The sequence below is a fragment of the Neurospora tetraspora genome (assembly GCF_033439725.1).
Source record: "Neurospora tetraspora strain CBS 560.94 chromosome Unknown B0H65scaffold_3, whole genome shotgun sequence".
Lineage (NCBI taxonomy): Eukaryota > Fungi > Ascomycota > Sordariomycetes > Sordariales > Sordariaceae > Neurospora > Neurospora tetraspora.
The window spans coordinates 3,074,708-3,091,955 of record NW_026944385.1 but is presented as its reverse complement, the minus strand read 5'-3'; the positions used below and the strand labels follow the sequence as shown (position 1 = coordinate 3,091,955).

The 17,248-nt window shown below is 48.3% G+C and overlaps 6 protein-coding genes and 1 non-coding gene across 7 annotated transcripts; 4 read left to right on the top strand and 3 right to left on the bottom strand.

Annotated features, from left to right (window-relative positions):
• Positions 1–263: 263 nt before the first annotated feature.
• B0H65DRAFT_t195 lies at positions 264–359 on the top strand. Its single transcript has one exon. It is a non-coding gene; the product is annotated as a tRNA-Ser (tRNA).
• A 932-nt stretch (positions 360–1,291) lies between these two features.
• B0H65DRAFT_165880 (rhomboid protein 2) lies at positions 1,292–3,050 on the top strand. Its single transcript, XM_062821298.1, has 4 exons — positions 1,292–1,598; positions 1,907–2,044; positions 2,116–2,385; positions 2,476–3,050. The coding sequence occupies exons 1-4, from the start codon at positions 1,388–1,390 to the stop codon at positions 2,685–2,687; spliced, it is 831 nt and encodes a 276-aa protein (XP_062683183.1). The 5' UTR covers positions 1,292–1,387; the 3' UTR covers positions 2,688–3,050.
• B0H65DRAFT_165872 (putative N6-adenine methyltransferase-domain-containing protein) lies at positions 2,976–4,388 on the bottom strand. Its single transcript, XM_062821297.1, has 3 exons — positions 4,172–4,388; positions 3,937–4,105; positions 2,976–3,872 (listed from the first exon to the last, which is right to left on the bottom strand). Exons 1-3 carry the CDS (start codon positions 4,213–4,215, stop codon positions 3,264–3,266), a joined length of 822 nt encoding a protein of 273 aa, XP_062683182.1. The 5' UTR covers positions 4,216–4,388; the 3' UTR covers positions 2,976–3,263.
• On the bottom strand, positions 4,377–6,378 carry B0H65DRAFT_462401 (NADH-ubiquinone oxidoreductase 40 kDa subunit, mitochondrial). The gene is made up of 8 exons (XM_062826640.1): positions 6,124–6,378; positions 5,981–6,057; positions 5,817–5,911; positions 5,633–5,724; positions 5,428–5,569; positions 5,204–5,362; positions 4,805–5,140; positions 4,377–4,747 (listed from the first exon to the last, which is right to left on the bottom strand). The coding sequence occupies exons 1-8, from the start codon at positions 6,258–6,260 to the stop codon at positions 4,658–4,660; spliced, it is 1,128 nt and encodes a 375-aa protein (XP_062683181.1). The 5' UTR covers positions 6,261–6,378; the 3' UTR covers positions 4,377–4,657.
• A 231-nt stretch (positions 6,379–6,609) lies between these two features.
• B0H65DRAFT_462399 (uncharacterized protein) lies at positions 6,610–8,389 on the top strand. The gene is made up of 2 exons (XM_062826639.1): positions 6,610–7,208; positions 7,293–8,389. The coding sequence occupies exons 1-2, from the start codon at positions 6,941–6,943 to the stop codon at positions 8,168–8,170; spliced, it is 1,146 nt and encodes a 381-aa protein (XP_062683180.1). The 5' UTR covers positions 6,610–6,940; the 3' UTR covers positions 8,171–8,389.
• A 56-nt stretch (positions 8,390–8,445) lies between these two features.
• Positions 8,446–10,747, bottom strand: B0H65DRAFT_165786 (uncharacterized protein). The gene is made up of 6 exons (XM_062821296.1): positions 10,547–10,747; positions 10,253–10,489; positions 10,077–10,190; positions 9,167–9,975; positions 8,841–9,071; positions 8,446–8,757 (listed from the first exon to the last, which is right to left on the bottom strand). Exons 1-6 carry the CDS (start codon positions 10,620–10,622, stop codon positions 8,656–8,658), a joined length of 1,569 nt encoding a protein of 522 aa, XP_062683179.1. The 5' UTR covers positions 10,623–10,747; the 3' UTR covers positions 8,446–8,655.
• Positions 10,748–15,529: 4,782 nt separating this feature from the next.
• Positions 15,530–16,450, top strand: B0H65DRAFT_424867 (beta-lactamase-like protein; the record flags this gene model as incomplete). Its single annotated transcript, XM_062824537.1, has 1 exon — positions 15,530–16,450. The coding sequence occupies one exon, from the start codon at positions 15,530–15,532 to the stop codon at positions 16,448–16,450; it is 921 nt and encodes a 306-aa protein (XP_062683178.1).
• Positions 16,451–17,248: the final 798 nt, after the last annotated feature.

Sequence of the window (17,248 nt, the reverse complement as noted above, 5' to 3'; positions counted from 1 at the left end):
AGAGCAGAGCCGGGCGCAAACCTCAAGGGCACGGAGGATGAGCATGGAATACCCGTAAAAGCATAGGAAATGCGAGGAAGGAAGAATGAACTGCTGCACGAAATCGATAACCTAATAAATGAAGCAAACCGGTTCAATGTGGCTGCTGTACAATTTCTATCCAACAGGCCGTTCGCACTGAAATGCGCATCTTGGTGCCAGTAATGCTGTTTCTGGCATTATAAGTGCAATTGCAGAGCTCACTGTTCAACAATCAAAACCATGACATCTTGGCCGAGTGGTTAAGGCGACAGACTTGAATACCCTTATTCAGCTATCTGTTATCTTCGGATGCGTAGGTTCAAATCCTGCAGATGTCGTTTTTTTCGACCTTTTTGCATCTTGATTTTCGCAATCAACATGTATTCCACCGAGATACACGAGATGGATCCTTTTTTTGTTGTCGTTTTGGCATTGATTGCTAGATCCCTGAAATGCAAAAGCATGTTTGTTCTCCGAGTTGAATGCTGGTACTGACATTTCGCCTCGACTATTCTACCCTGCACTCGGCAGGCGCCACCCGCCCGTACCTTCGTCTTTTCAAACCCTCGGTCGCGCCTTCCTTTTGGGGGTCGGTCTTCAATGATATGTTTACCCTGTCCTAGTATGGGTGGTTCAGGTTGAAGCTCTGCCGAAGTACGGTGCTTCGGATGCACCCAGTGTTTTTCCAGTCTGTTCACAAGTCAACACTGCAAACCAGGTCATTTCTTTCAAGGGAATAATCACATAACATGATGGACGGGAAAGAATGGCGCTGTGTCAACAAAAAGCACCGCCAAGACGTCAGGGACGGCCGAGAGAAAAAGTAGACCCCTCCACTCCACTTCCGACCAGCGACCTATCCGACACGGACGGGGACCCCTAACCACGCTCCCCACGGCCGGGACGGAACCCCGAGAGCCCGCCTGTCAGCTTTATTCAGCAAGACTAGTTATTCACCACAAGCTTAGAGTCGGACCTTACTCCTGACCGACATTCGAAGAGGAACCGATTTTGATTTTATTTTCTCCTTCGTTTCTCTCCTAACGTCGGATTATCAACATCTACGTACTTCGCAGCTAAGACCGATAAGAGAGCGCCAAACGTTGTTGCTCTCGATAAGGCGGCCATACAACACCGACTGCCGTCCGCCTTCCTCGTTCGACAGGACAACATTTAACCAACGTCCCGAGTCCTCGAGACGCTATATGCCCTTCGGAGACGCTCGAGTGCGCATCTAACCGGCGCTCACAAGTCTAAATCTGGACGCGGAGATACCCTCCCACCTGCCCACTGCGCATCTTATCCCTTGGGATCTTCCTGAACACCGACCGACTACTCGAATCACGACACCACACAAAGATACATAATGGCAGCCCAAACACTGCCCGCCTCCGGGGCCGCCGTGACGTTCAACACTCAGCGCACGCGTGCCTATCTCCTCAAGCTGCCGCTTTTCACAAGAGCCACAGTGCTGATCATTGTCTTGACGTGGGTTCTGACATTGGTGGGCAAGTCGTGGAATTGGGACGTCAAGACCTGGGGAGCGTTGATACCGGACGAAATTGGAATTGCGACATGTAGGTCTTACCCAGTTCTCGGTTTTTTGTTTTGGTCATGCGAGGGTAGTGGCTGGGGTAGAGGAATTCGCCCAAGGAGACAGGATGGGAAGAAGCAACAGGTGCAGACCAACGAGCAGGAGGAAACCACTATGCCGTGAACCTCACTTGGACGCAAAGTATGCGCGGGGGGCGGATATCGAAGATATCAGACGGCAGCTCTTTGGGGTGGCGAGAGGCTTCATATTTGGGAACAGGTCCTGCGTCAGCGCTGGCCTGTGACACGAGGTCACTTGCACGAGCACACCTGCTAACGCTCATGACAACAGTATACCGCATCAACACATTCCCGTTCATCCACCTGAACATCTTCCACACAATACTCAACATTGTCGCATTCACACCTCTTCTCGAGCGGTTCGAGCATGAGTACGGTACTCTGACCTCTGTAGCGCTCTTCTTTGGCCGTAAGATATCCATTGTCTCTCTTCTCCTTGACTTTTCCGGGGCCACAACTAACACGTTCGTTCTTCTTTAGCATTCGCAACGATACCCGGCCTCATCTACGTCTTCATCGAAAGATTCATCCTCCACGCCAACACGCCAGTCATGGGAGCCAGCATGTGGGTGTTCCTGCTGCTTGGCATGGAAGCCATTCGCACCTACAAAACCAACCCTTCCTTCACCATCAGCACCTACAACATTCCTACGTGGATCACACCGTTGTTGTTGGTGGTGGTCACTGCCGCCTTGCTGCCGAGCTCGAGCTTCCTCGGGCACTTGGCGGGTCTGCTAGTCGGTTATGGATGTAAGTATTTGATCCCAACTGCTCTGCTCCCCGTACGTCCTTGTTGAGAGAAAAGGAGCTAGATGGCTAACATGGATGGTAATCAAATAGTTGGTCTGGGATACCTCAAGTTCCTCGCCCCTCCCGAGTGGGCGTTGCGCTTCATCGAAGGAAAGCTCAACCTCCTGGGCAGACTGCCTCACTACGTCAGCGTGGATCAGAAGACTTTTGGCAGATTTGGCGTCCTCCCTTCCTCCGCCTCTTCAGCCGAGGCTGGCATTCCATTTGCCGGGGTCTCCGGTGGTCAGCGGTTGGGACCTTGAAAGAAAGAGGGGTTCCAGGAGCATCACGTTACGTTACCTACATGAGCAGAGAGAGCATGGGAAAGTATAAAATGGTGCATATGAGGGCATGCGTGTCATGAATGATAGATATAGAAGATAACTTACTGTTAATGTTTGATGTTGTACGACTAAACATAGGGTGGAGGGAAATCAAAAGGGAGTGGCACGGGGTTCTCGGATATAAATCAAGTCTTCTCTTGGGATTGGGGGCCTGCAAGTAGAGTTTTCTTCAATGTGATGAGTGGCGATCTTTCACCTGAAAGACGCCCATGAATGATGAGTTGGGTTTCATGGTCATCAAGGGCCTATGGGTTTACAGAGTCCAACTCTGATTTTCTGTTAGCTTTGGTCTTTCGATCAGATCTTCGGCAAGGCTCGCTCAAAACCCAGGTATAACGAGTGTTTCCGTTTTGCCCTCCCACCTTCTTGACGCCTTCAACAAAACCGTTCTATTCCCAAGTATTATTTTTGCCATGTATAGTCCCAAATGATGGACCGAAAACTTCCTTCTTATTCCTATCATCAGCTTCGCTGTGCCATACCCATTCCATACCCTCAAGCAGCAGTAGCAGCACCCTCCTTCTCCTTCCACCCCAACTCCCTCAAAGTCCACCCCTTCCCCTCCGGCGTCTCCGCCCCCGCCCCCTCCTCCGGCTTCACCTCAAAATTAGCATAGCAATAAAACTCATTGCTCAACCCCCTCGCATGCTTAGGCTCAAACGTAGTAGTCCTCACGCCGTAGCTCTTATACAGCTTCTCCGTAACCAGCTTCTCCATTCGCTCGCCCGTGCAAGCAATGATCTTCTCTGGACCAGAAGAAGGCTTAAACATCCACCTAACCGTCAATGCCGCCTTAGTCTGGCAATCCTCGCTCAAAAAGGGCGGGTCGACAATGACGCGGTCAAAGGCGCCCTTGAGGGTTGCGGGAAGCTTGAGCGGCTGGGCGAAATCGTAAAAGACGAATTCGTCGGCGAAGACGGCGAAGCGGTTGTCGTGCTCGAGCAAGGTCAGCTTGGGCTTGGGCTTGTCGGCGTAGGCGTCACTGTTCAGGAGGTTCTTGAGCTGGACGAAGACGGAGGGGGCGGAGACGACGGCGATGGAGGTGGTTGGAGTGGCGCCCGAGAGGAGTTGTTTGGCGAGGAAGGTGGCTGTTTCGTCGGAGTACTGATGATTATTTTGGTGTCAGTTGGCTCAGATGTAAAGAATGAAAATGTTTATAAAAACCCACCCAGAACTGACTCTCATTCCAATCCTCAGTGAAAGCGTCCATGGACAGCTTGACGTTCAAAGCGTGCCTCTCCTCAGCCTCGGCCTGGAGCTTAGCAAACTGCTCGGCACGGGCATCGCGATCGGCGTAAAAGGACTTGAGGGCATCGAGGGTTGAGGAAGACAGTTCGCTTTAGACCGTCAGCATCCTGCATAATGGTATATCAGGTAGTTATTGGTAGTGAGGCATTACTCACAGATCGCTCTCATCATCAGAGAACTTGTCGATGATGCACGCCATTTTTTTGTTTCAAGATGGCCAGAATATGATGCGAATGAATAAATGAGGGTGTAAGTTGAAGTGAATAGATTCTAGTCGGTCGTATAAGTGAGCAGTGAGAGATTGTTGTAAGTGTTGGGGAATGATTTGCTCTTGGCACTAACAATTAAAGTTTAACGGGAGAGTGCAGCATCGGAAAAAAATTGTGGATGCACTTGTATCAGATGCATTGATATTTCCCCATCCGTTCCCCCTTTTAGTCGCCTCATACAAGTAAACACAACCCAGAGTCGGGATGAACCCTTCGACATCACCCCAGGTCATAACGCTTGCGCAAATACCTTGATTGCTCTAATTCTCACCACAGCATCCGGTCTGGACGTCCTGTGTTCCGTCGACTCACCCAACGCTCTATGGTGAATTTATACAATCTACATGCATCCCAGTGAAACCCCCCCAAAACTCAAAGCATGTGAATATACTCCCTGTCCTCCCTCTTCTCCTTTTCGGTCGCTGGCGGAAGGTCGTAGTAGGCGTTGCTGCGATAACTTTGCTGCATGGGAATCAGTAATCATCCTTGTTCACTCAAACTGACATGTGGGAAACTTACCAAGTAATGGTAGGTGAAGTTGGTAATATCTGCAGGCTCGATGCCGAGGTCCTTGAAGGTCTTGGCCGTCGGATCGATGACCTGGTCGTGGAACTCACGCTCAATCTCATCGGCAGACATGAAGTTCCACCAAAGGGCCTTGTTCAGGACACCAGCGATCGGCTTGAGAATCTTCTTGGGCACATTGACGTGGCGCCGCCTCTTGTAGATTTCGCGGTCAACCATCTCGGAGATTTCAGCGGTAGTGTAGGTCTTGGGACCGTAAAGCTCAAAAGTCTCGGAAGCAGTGTTGTCGTCCCAGAGCATCTGCTCAAGAGCCTGGCCAACATCGATCACCTAAAACGGCTGTTAGGCGCTACTGTCCGCGCGCGAAGGGTTATATCGTGGGGGAAGACGTACGTGAACAGGGTTATACTTCTCTTGCATCCCGTTGGATGTCAGGATATTCTTGACGCTGGCAAGCTTGTGAAGCAGCCTGTCCTCGAAGCCAAACATGGGAGCCGGCCGGACAATGGTGGTCTCGGGGAAAATGCTCCTGACTACTTGCTCACCACGCGCCTACAGATTCGATTAGAAACCCATCATGATGCGACTCGCTGGACGAGGCTGTCTTGTAATCGTACCTTGGTAGCGAAGAACTCGCACTCCGAGTTGGGGTCCGCATTGTAAGACGAGACGTGGATGAAGCGGTCGACATCGTATTTGGCGACAGCTTCGGCGATGCGCTCAGCACCCTCGATGTGAACGTCCTCGAACGAGAAATTCCTGGAACCCAGGTCAATACTCGTGCATCTCCACCGCAGCTTTTCCCAGTAAATCCAGACTCACTTGGTTGGGTAGTCGCGGCCGATCAGGTTGTAAACGACATCCGAGTGTCTGACGCTCTCCTCGATGGATTGGGTGTTGCGCAAGTCGAACTCCTGGAGTGGTGGTCATGCTTAGTAGCTGGATCCTTGAGGGTACGTGGGCCTCGACTGTATGGACATGACTCTTGTTGTGGGGAAAAGCTCACTATCATGACGACCTTGCCCAAATCACCCGTAACTTTCAGATGGCGCTTGTTGTACTCGTCGCGGAATGGAATGATGACGGTGCATCCTTGTCTCGCTGCGGAACGGTTTGATGTAAGCCATGGTGATCTCTAGAGGTATACGCCACGAAGTCGCCAGATCGCACCTAGTCTGTTGACAATGTAGCGACCGAGCTGGCCGGTCGCACCGAAGACTGTCGCGGTATGTCCACCGAGGGAGGAGCTGCGGAGGTAGGCGACGTGTTAGCCATGATCCATTCCACCCAAACAGATATATGGCAACAATTACCGGCCACCCTGGTTACGGATAATGGGCTTGCCGGTGCGGGTGATGGTCACGTCGGAGATAGCCCGTCGCTGAAAGGCAAAAGCGTTGGAAACGATGATTCTCGGGGTCGACCGCATCGCGGCCGTCAGGGGAGCCATCTTGTAGGTTGTGGGGTGGCAGGGCAGGCCGAGTCCCGTTCAATTGGCGATGGAAATAGAGGCTATCCGGAGCTTCAAGCTGCCGCCTTCGATATCGAACCCGGGACGTCGAAGCCGGCTCTAGCTGCCCGCCTGCTGCCAGCCTGCCGTCAGCACTTCCCCTTCAATGTACCGACCGAACTGCTGAATCACGTGTGCCAAGCTTCCATACTTACACGGCAGTACAAGTACGTACCGTTTGGTATTGGGGTCGATTGGTTGGGGAGCTGCTGCCACTGCAGTTATGGGAGGTACGTACCCCTCCCGTCTGTACCTTAGCTCCATCCAGCTTCCACTTGGCAGTAGGTAACTGTGGGGGCCTCCACAGTGCTGAAGGAGCATCCACAATGACCGACCGTAGCTGGCTGCACGCCTAACGCCGCGTCAAGGCTTCACTGCAAGACGTCAACCAAGACAACCTCAGACAACGCTTCCATCCTTCATTCTAGACGTACCGCTGCATTTCTCCGCCGAGCTCTCATACAGCGAGTAACATCATTCAACGACATACCCATCTCCATCCGCAGCAGATTCACCGACGTTTCCACCACAGGAACCGGGCGCTCGAGAACCTGCCTACATCCCAAGGACTGGACAGCAAGGATCGATAGAACACCAAGACACAACAGCACAGCACAGCCATGAACGTCGACACCATCTCCGACTTCCTCGCCGAGCAGCGCGACCAGGCGCCCGAAGAACTTCAGCCCCTCGTCCTCGAGTTCGAGACACTATGGGAGCGCAAGCTGTGGCATCAGCTCACCAACGCGCTCCTTGAGTTCTTCAACCACCCCGGCAGTGCCCCGCAGAGGCTACAGTTCTACAAGGTCTTCATTCTCAAGTTCGCCGACAAGATCAACCAGCTCAAGCTCGTCGATCTTGCTCTCAAGGCCGCCACACAATGTAGAGGTGCGCAGACGGCCCCCATCCCCTCTTCTTCCCGGTCTCCATCTGGCAGCTTGCACTAACCATGTCTGGGCGCGCAAACCGTAGACAACCAAGAGCGCCTCTCCTTTTTGGAATCCGTCGTCAAGAAGGTCGACAACGAAGACTCCCAAGACGCATATGTATTCGCCACGATCGCCGTTGCCCGCGTGAAGCTCGACCTCGGCGACCTCGACGGCGCGCGCAAGGACCTGGACACAGCCGAGCGAATCCTCGACAACTTCGACTCGGTTGAGTCGGTCGTGCACGCCGCCTTCTACGACACCAACGCCAACTACTTCCAAGCCAAGTCCGACTCGGGCTCCTACTACAAGAACGCGCTCCTCTACCTCGCCTGCATCGACGTCAAGTCGCTCTCGGTCGAGGAGCAGCGCCAGCGCGCCTACAACCTGGCCATCGCGGCCCTCGTCAGCTCGAGCATCTACAACTTCGGCGAGCTTCTCCTGCACCCCATCCTCGACGCCCTCACCATCGACGACCGGCACAAGTGGCTGCACCAGCTCCTCTTTGCCTTCAACCGCGGCGACCTGGCCGCGTACGACCTCCTGGCCAGCCACATCAGCTCGGACCCGCTGCTGGCGCAGCACACGCGCCAGCTGCGCCAGAAGATCTACCTGGCGGCGCTGACGGAGGCCGTATTCCGCCGCCCGCCTCACGACCGCGCCATGTCCTTCTCCACGATTGCGAATGAGACCAAGGTACACCCCGACGAGATCGAGCACCTGATCATGAAGGCGCTGAGCTTGGATCTGCTGCGGGGCACGATCGACCAGGTCGACGAGGTGGCCCACATCAACTGGGTGCAGCCCAAGGTGCTGGACATGAAGCAGATCGAGAACATGAGGCAACGGCTGCAAGAGTGGGATTCCAGCGTTGACAAGCTGGGCAACTGGATCGAGGGTGTGGGCCAGGATGTCTGGGCTTAGGCGGTCTGGGCTTAAAGGTTGGACGAATCTACGGACGGTGTGAGGAGGAAGAAACGGCTCGGGCATTTGAACGGATGGCGCAAACCTGGAGATACAGAGACGAACCCAATGCTTAGATTAGGGAACAAGGCCAGCTATAGGCAAGATGTCGATTCGCTGCATGAGGCAGACCGCCTTGTATGATACATATGAATACCCATCAACGCATAACAACGCCCACGGCGTACGTCCCTAGATTCTTTCAACATCCAGCCCCATGCTTTGACCTGAGTTTATCTATATAATTCCTCTCCATGTACGCTACATGAACAAAAACAAATCCGAAATACGCCGGCAGAATATGCTTCTTCGAATGCCGCAAAAAGATCGAGTACTTTACAAAACATAAACGAGCCATCTGGCACGCATATACTGAAAACAACATCATACATAAGCAAACACTTACACTGCTTACTTGCCCCTACCAGTACACCGTTCATCTGGGCTCAAGACAGAGACCGAACGATGTAAAAAAGAAGATAGGCCTTTGCGTTCAGCACGTCAGACTTCTGGGCCAGTTCAACTTTGTGATCGTTAAATGCAAACCACTAAAAATGTGCCAGAGGCAGTAGGTCAGCAAGTCTACCCTCGAGTAACTACATATGTGTCATGGGTCACTAGTCAAACTCACCTGGTCGCCAACCCGGCAATAAGAAATGTAGTGTCCAGTATCCATGTCACCAACGTGCACAACGACGCAAAGAAGATCGTAAGTGCAGGATCGCTGTAGCTCGTAGTCGTTCTTGAGATCCTGCGTTCGTGCGCGTGTCGTGTAAGGCAGCATGTTGAGTTGCAAAGGAAACTGGACAGGCGTCTCGATTTTCTGGGCACGGTCGTTACGCCCTTGTTTGAACTCGAATCTCTGTCGACAAGTCAGCTTCTGTTGCCTCCGATCAAAAAGGAATCGAGAACGGGGACAAGGGAATGCGAATGAGGAAGGGGTCCCGGTAATCTTACCTTGAGCTGGATAGAAAGGACGTTGGGTAACTTCTTGATACTGGTCTGTCTTCTTGCTTGCTGTACTGAATTGCAGTTCTGACACCGATACTCGCACTTGTCGGATTTGATGTATTCCTCGTCCAAGCATTCCTGGAGAGTCACACTGTTTTGCGTTCTCGCTGATGAGACCCCGTCGCCATTAGTCAAGTTCTTCTTGCCCCTTTTTTGAGTCAAATTTTCCAAGGGAACACTGAGATCCAAAAAGCTCTGGGCTTGGTTGGTGACGCCCCCACAGTTTTGGCACGTTGTGGACGTCTGTAATTTTCCGTAGTATGTTTGGTGAATGATGCAGTTGCAGGTATGCTCACTGCCAATTTCAGGTCTCTTGCCGTCGCCATTTCTCTCGTGTAATTCCTCAGCCATAAACTGGAAAAACTCATGGGCATCTTGCTCTTTGTTGGCCACCAAGTTCTCAAACGCCTTCTTCTCGCTGATCCAAAATCCGGATAAGATATTTGCGGCGGTATAACCGTTAGTTGTTTCGCTGGCATAAAATTCCTGGAACATATCGTCCATGGCACAACTCAGACAATGGGGTGTGTCGCAACTGCCTGATTGATGCCCATCACTCAGGTAGAAGTTGCGTAGTATGGGATTGTGGAGGAATGATTGGAGGACGACGTTTTGATAGCAAGTTGCTCCGGCATTATAGATGCCACGGAGACCGTTGGCCTTGCAGGTGGCGAGGGTGGTGTTGGTCGATATATACTGGGGAGCGTCCTTAACGGGATCAGGGGCGAAGAGTTCTTCATGTTTACGCTTTCGGCCTGTAATAGAGATACAGATTAGCAACGGCCAAGGCTCATCGATACTGGAGAAGGTAATAAGCCCACGTGGGTAAGATGGAGAAAAGGACAGAAGAACATACTACCGAAAAACGACCCTGTGCCGAGCTTCTTTAACCTCAAATCCTCAAAGGTAGGGTCCCAAACGATGTCGTCGCACATTTGACAATACAGTGCACCGCTCCTCGACTCAACATCTGGACCAAATTGTCAGTTTCCTTGCCCGATGGTGTGGCTTCTTCTAACAGAGGCAACGTACAGAATCGATGTGATTTTTTGTTGCCGTGTTTTGAAAGGTCTTCTTCGGTGAGGGTCGAGGGACATTGTAGACAGAGGTAGGTCGGGGTAAGGGATGTCACAACCTGGCCATCCATGCCCTTGGCGGTTTGTGGGAGGATAGGGTTGATGTCAAAGATGGCTCGCAGAATGGTCTTGTAATGTTGTATGGACATGTTGATCGTCGCTTGATCTTGGTTGAATAGACGTCCGACATGCTCTACGAGGCGGTTAGAACAAAAGGCCATTCAGCTGCGGCGAGACTGGACCATCTTACCACATCCATACATTGGCTGGCCGGGTTGGGGCTCCTTGACCTTGTGGTCCTTGGAGGACGCAGCGTTGGCCGACATGGTGATGTGACCGTTCGCTCGTAGAAAGCTCCAAATGTGAAGCCCGTGTGTGCTAGTGTTTCTGAAGGAGAGGAACTGTGTCGAATCCGCAGTCGTTGGGGCGGTCCGTGACCGGTTTAGCAACGAGGGCGAGTGTTGCTTTCGACGCTTCGGATAATGTCCCTGGACTTTCGGCTCGTAAGATTCGAAACGGTGGGTGAGTTCAGCTGGAGAATTGGCTCTTTTCAGCCTGGCCTTTCTATACAGTCGAGATGGCTTGTAAGCGTCGTGGCGAGGTCGGCAAATCGCGTTCTGTTCGGGGAAAAGCACGGGTTCCGGCGGTTCGGTCTAAGTGCCCTGGAATAAGAGGACTTGTTAGCCGCGTGCACGTCAAACTGTCGCGCCTCCTCAATTGGCAATATTTGCTGGTGATTTCTGTAAGAGATATCCTACCGTCTATGAAAGTAACGTGTACGGAGCCCGCAGTAACAGAGTTCTGCTCTGGTTGTGTTGGTTCTCTTGTAGCAAGATTGCTTTTAAGTTGTTCGGGGTTAGAATCTCCATCCGATTCCCGCGGCGTCAACATCAATGGACGCCAACCGCACTTGCAGCGACTTGAACGGCTTATCGGACGCTACGCAAGGCTTATCGATAACAAGAAAGGGGATAACGGGTGGAACTTTTCAACGCACTAAGGTAGGTAACTGTTGTTTCTGATTGGCCCGCAGCCTACCAGAGCTACAGAGGTACCTGAGACCTCTACATCTCGACCGAGGTGACTGCCATGCCTGCATTCACAAAGGAACCTCCACCATGAGCCATCCTCAACCCAGGCGAGCTACCGTCAAATGAGAACCAAACTTTGGAGAATCAATACTTCCTCGAAGCTGATTTGGTTCTCTTCCATACTTCATTCCTTTCCATGTGGTAACGTGTTCTGGCCTCTGGTTTAGGCCATTGTCCAAAGGGTTGGCAGCACATCCATCCTCTATCGTCTGTACAATTCGTGACCGATGATGCGGCTGTATGTAAATGCTCCCGTCATGGCGAGATCCACGCAGATAGCAAACTGTTGAAACAGTTTCTAAACACATTATTTACAACCAAGGGACTCAAAAGAATGGAGCAACTCTTACAAGCACGCAAACACCATCAAGCGGGTTAGATTCCTGAAAGACCTAGTATCAACAGAAAAGAGATTCTTATGGCTACAACTTACAACACGTTCTTACAAGTATACCCAAATTACCGGACTTGAACTTGGCGGGCCCGGCCAGCAAACCATCCATCCCGAGCCCGGCTCATCTGGCCGATCTGCCAAGTGATCTCCGGTGCTTGAGCCGGGCGGTAGCTGGACTTTGATTGTGTGCGATGGTATCATTGCCGACAGCTCGGCTCGGCAGTACCCCGCAGTCCGTTAGCTCTCTACGCAGTACTCCCGCCTCACCAGGACGCAATATCCACTGCACCGTGTTTCACACCAAACGTACCGCAAAGACTCGGGGCGTTGATTTTTAGGTTCCAAGGAAATCAGGCATGGTCTGTAAGTATACTATAATATTCATACCCGCCAGAAATTATATGCAATATGGTAATTTTAAATATCCCCACCCTCCAATGCCTTTTCTTTTACCCTATAACTTGCCCTATAACTTCCACTTATTCTTTTACCCTATATAAAACTTATCGTCGTCAATAATTGTAATACTTTCTTAGTATTAAACGTATTAAAAGATAAATCTACGCGTTGGGACATTCTATCTAAATAATAATAAGAGATAGCTCAAATAAGAATTTAAGCCTCAAACATCTCAAACACTCCCAACTCTCCCAACACCCCTAATATAACTAATATAACGAGTATAACGAGCTCGGGTACTTCCAACTCCCCTAATACTTCCAATACTTCCACCTCCTCTACTTCTTCCTCCTCTATCGAATTAAAAACGCGCTAAATAACGCCCTAATCTCAAACCAAAGTCGTACAACAACAAAGTTATAAAAGGGAAGTATAATAAGAAAAAACCTAAGAGTAAAGTATACCAGCACTATACTAACGAAATCAAAATCCAGATTAATAAAGTTATATCGTAGTAGGGTAAAAACTAAGGAGTACAATACTAACGGCTAGAGTAGGTATTAACGTACTTAATACAAATTAAAATACTTATTACTAACAAGGAGGGTAATATTATTGAATAATAATAATAACGCCGCCGCCGTCGTTATAGCGCCTACTAATATAATAAAGCTTATCCTATCGATAGCTACCGTAATATTTATGTACATAAGGTTGCTGTCTATTTCAAAATACTAAGTCTTACTATATAATAATAATAGGAAGAACGAGAAAAAATACTGCTCTATATCAATCGAAATAGTAAAATTCTATAGCCAAAGCTTAAATACTAATTATATAAAAAGTTTTAATATACTAAATAAAAGAATATTCTAATTACAATAATATAGTTCCGCCGAGAATCAACTACTTTATTTCGTATAATTTATCCGGATCAAGTACGTTAATAAAATTTCTCCTTTTCTCGTAGCTAATTTAAAAACTTCCTATTACGTTATTATATAGCGTACAAAAGGATTATTTACTAAGCCTAATGACTACCAATTAAATTATTTACTAAAATTAGCTCGTTCTTAAAATAAATTCATATATCAATATATTAATATATCTATATCCTTTTCTTCACATCTCTATTTCTCCTCTCTATTTCTCCATAGAAAAATTCACTAGGAAAAACCTAAAGATTATTGGAAAAAACTTAGAAATTATTGGAGGCTAACTAATTTGACCTATAAGTTTATTAAATTTAATAATTAACCTATTATACTTAGCATAAGCATAAAATTTCTTTCTAATTATATTATAAACTTTAACGAAGTCCCCCTCCTGTTCGAATATTTTAATAATTATATATACTTAATAAAAAGAAGCAAATTAATAATAAGCAAGACTAATTATAATAGATAGAGCAAGCGGTAAACTACTCTTATTCTATATATCTTTATAAATAAGATTAATCGTTTTAAACCGATTATTATTTTCTATAGAAAAGATACATTTAATAAGATTATAAAGGAGAAAACCCTCTGTACCCAAAATATAGAAGTATAATTCAATAAGGCAACGTATTAGAACGAACAATTATTAATTAATTAATTTAATAATAAGCTCACTCCTATTATTAAAAATAATATTAAGCAAAAACTCTTCCTAATTATAAATATATACCCATTTTATAATACTTAGCAAATGCGTAACAAATTTAAGGACGAAACACTTTATAAAGTAGTATTAGTTATAATCCCTAATAACTTTACTAGCCTTCTCCAACCTCTTAATATAATAATTAACTCGTCGTTTAAAAAGATATTAAGAAAAGAGACAAAATTAGTAATAAAAAACTAAAAAGAAGAAAACTTAAGTAAATAATAATCCATTACCGATAAGAAGGTTATAATTATTTATATTGTTTTAAAGTATTAAAATACTTTATAATTTAATAAAAAGGCTATAGTTATCAAATCTTTTAAAAATAATAATATATCCATCTTTCTAAATAATAGCGAAAATCATTTTATTAATATTAAAAAAATCGACCGGGCAACTATCGACTGACGTAATTAGGAGAATGCTATTAATATCACCGTTAGTATTAATAATTTTAAAATTATCCCCATTATTAAAAACGATAGTATTACCTTCGAATTATAAATAAAAAAGAAGGCGAAGTCTAAGTATAAGTAATTTAAAAAGGCTAAATTAAAAGATTAATATAAATAATATAACTTGCTAATATTAAGGAATAAAAATAGCTTTATCCAACGGTTAAAATAATATAACGAACAATACTAGTAACTAGTAGTTTAAATAATAGTTCCATCACTAACCTCGTCGTCGTTAAAAGAAATAACGTCGTTAATATATTTAACAATATTAATATATATATAAACAACACCCTTAACCTCCTACCACCAACAAACCACCTCAAGGCGGTTATCCTATTTATACCAATGTTTACCCAATTCAATTATATAATAATAAATATTACTAATACCCTTAAATATAACTTCGAATTCAATCTTTTTACAATTTCTATTACGAACCCAACCAAAATAAGTACGCTTCTAAATTATATTTATAAAGGTAAGGCCTTTTACAACGTTAAGAGATGAAGGTATTCGCGGGACGACAACGTATTTAATCCGCTTAACGAACTATTGGGAATTAAGGTAATCGTCAGTAATGTTTATAAATAGGGTAAGTAAGCGAATTAATAAAGGAATTAAAGAGAGAGAGAGAGAATAAGAGAGAGAGAAAAAGATAACTTTAATACTAAGGGTTTATTTACTTATATAAGAGATCGATATCGCTAAGAATCAACTTCGTCTTTGCCATAGCTAGATTGCTGGGATTTAATTGCAGGGGAAGGTTATAGGGGAGAATGAAAAGACAAGGGGAAAAAAACAGGGGAAAAGACAGGACACTAGAAAAATCGAATTTACAATCCTCCGGGGTGGCAATACGACTCCCCCACTCTTTTTTGCGGGCATAAAATGCACATATTCGGGCAGTATGCTTACAGATTATACCTGATTTCCTTGGAACCTAAAAATCAACGCCCCGAGTCTTTGCGGTATAACGTATCCGGAACTAATTACACAGTCATCATTCTTCACTACTTCTCACAAACCTTTGCTTAGCTATATCACACGTTATCCCCCGTGTGTCATTCGTTTGGTGCCCGTACTACTCCTAGTTCCGGATGTCCTCACCTCCCTTCCGGCTCCTGGAACTCTCTACCAGACGTTTATCGTGTCAGGAATCATCATCATCATCCAATCCACGGCTATCTCACCTTTGCAAAATCCCATATCTGGCCAGATACTACAAGCCCAGCCGCACCATAACAATGTCTTCATCAGCAGCCAAACCACCAATTATCCCCCTCCCCGAAGTCACCCGCCTCAGCCCGGCCGTTATCCGCATCCTAGGCGGCAACCCCGGCAAATTCACACTCCAGGGAACCAACACCTACCTAGTCGGCACCGGCCCGCAGCGTCTCCTCATCGACTCAGGCGCCGGCGAGCGCTCCTGGATATCCGCCCTACAACGGACCCTCGCCGAGGAAAAGGCTCACCTATCAGCCGCCATCATCACCCACTGGCACCACGACCACACGGGCGGGATCCGGCACCTGCTCGACTGGAACAGCAACATCAAAGTCTACAAGAACCAACCCACCTACCTACCAGGCCACCACGGCAGCCCCGTGTCTCTTGAGCAAATCGGCACCGAAACACTACTTCCCATCGAAGACGGACAAGAGTTCAGCGTAGAGGGCGCCACGCTGAAAGCGGTGCACACCCCCGGCCACACGGTCGATCACATGGTTCTCCACCTGGCCGAGGAGGACGCGCTCTTCACGGGCGACAACGTGCTGGGGCACGGGACGGCCGTGTACGAGGATCTGGGGACGTACCTGGACAGTCTCGAGCGCATGAGGGGGCTGTTTAAAGGGAAGGGATATCCGGGCCACGGACCGGTGGTGGAGGACGGGCCGGCAAAGATTGTCGAGTATATCCGGCATCGGCAGCAGAGGGAGGAACAGGTGATCGAGACGTTGCGCGCGTTTACTGCCAAGGAGGATGATGGCGATGGATGGACGCCGATGGAACTTGTCAAGATTATTTACCAGGGCGTGCCGGAAACGTTGCATATACCGGCTGCTGGAGGGGTGACGCAGATCCTTCATAAACTGAGAAAGGAAGGGAAGGTGACGACTGCTGGTGGTGGTGATAGATGGCGGCTGATTGATCGATCGGCCTTGTGAAACGAAAGGTTCTCGGTGTCATTCATGGGGGGAATCAGCCGGCCGGTCCATGGGCTGGTTTACGCATGATATATGAGGATGATGATGATGATGATGATGATGGGTGAAGTAGAAACCGGGCTCCCGGGGTCGGATATCTGGTGCCGTTCGTCGCTTGTCGCTTCGCCCTCTTCCCGGAGCCGCGAATGTGATGCGCATTGCGCTCGAATCTCTTCGGGTACATAATGATCGCCAGTAGCCTTAACAGGATGCCGGGTGCAATGGACTAACGACTGGCCGCGCCGGTTTGTGAACACCGAGTTCGCCTGACGAGGTTCCGGTTTTTGTACGGATCTTAGGTTGTGTTGCCAGCATCCGGTCGACCCGAACCGAAGCGGCCCGGTCCAGTCCAGTCCGGCATACTGGATTCAAGGCATAGGTACCCGTACCTCCCGTGCCTGGCTGGAGCGTGGGAAACGATTGTCTGCGCGGTTCGCGTGCAATGCACGTTTTTGAATGGCGTCTGGTGTGGATGGAATACGTGCTGCAGTATGTACAGCGAGTGGGTGTGCAGTTGATGTGCAGTCCTATTGAGTGCAGTGATGTGCAATACTGTACAGTAACAAAACCACAACTCTTTTTCAGCCCTAGCGTGCCCGTGACGTCAGTCTGTGACGGAGCTGAATGGGTGCTTTAGCTCGCTTTTCACTGCGGGAGCAGAGCCTCAGATGACAAGCGACGACCGCCAAGTCTGGGACGGCTTTCAATGCCGAAAAACACATTTCGTAGCTACCTAGGTAGGCTTGGGAGGTAGGAACT

Coding starts and splice junctions, on each gene's coding strand:
- B0H65DRAFT_462401 (XM_062826640.1), bottom strand. CDS start 6,260: ATGGCTCCCCTGACGGCCGCGATGCGGTCGACCCCGAGAATCATCGTT. Junction 6,058..6,123: donor ATCCGTAACCAGGGTGGCCG/GTAATTGTTGCC, acceptor CTACCTCCGCAG/CTCCTCCCTCGGTGGACATA. Junction 5,570..5,632: donor GGCCGCGACTACCCAACCAA/GTGAGTCTGGAT, acceptor CCTGGGTTCCAG/GAATTTCTCGTTCGAGGACG.
- B0H65DRAFT_462399 (XM_062826639.1), top strand. CDS start 6,941: ATGAACGTCGACACCATCTCCGACTTCCTCGCCGAGCAGCGCGACCAG. Junction 7,209..7,292: donor GGCCGCCACACAATGTAGAG/GTGCGCAGACGG, acceptor CGCAAACCGTAG/ACAACCAAGAGCGCCTCTCC.
- B0H65DRAFT_165786 (XM_062821296.1), bottom strand. CDS start 10,622: ATGTCGGCCAACGCTGCGTCCTCCAAGGACCACAAGGTCAAGGAGCCC. Junction 10,490..10,546: donor CCAGCCAATGTATGGATGTG/GTAAGATGGTCC, acceptor ACCGCCTCGTAG/AGCATGTCGGACGTCTATTC. Junction 9,976..10,076: donor CACAGGGTCGTTTTTCGGTA/GTATGTTCTTCT, acceptor TCTCTATTACAG/GCCGAAAGCGTAAACATGAA.
- B0H65DRAFT_165880 (XM_062821298.1), top strand. CDS start 1,388: ATGGCAGCCCAAACACTGCCCGCCTCCGGGGCCGCCGTGACGTTCAAC. Junction 1,599..1,906: donor CGAAATTGGAATTGCGACAT/GTAGGTCTTACC, acceptor TCATGACAACAG/TATACCGCATCAACACATTC. Junction 2,045..2,115: donor TGTAGCGCTCTTCTTTGGCC/GTAAGATATCCA, acceptor GTTCTTCTTTAG/CATTCGCAACGATACCCGGC.
- B0H65DRAFT_165872 (XM_062821297.1), bottom strand. CDS start 4,215: ATGGCGTGCATCATCGACAAGTTCTCTGATGATGAGAGCGATCT. Junction 4,106..4,171: donor TCTGATGATGAGAGCGATCT/GTGAGTAATGCC, acceptor GACGGTCTAAAG/CGAACTGTCTTCCTCAACCC. Junction 3,873..3,936: donor GGAATGAGAGTCAGTTCTGG/GTGGGTTTTTAT, acceptor AATAATCATCAG/TACTCCGACGAAACAGCCAC.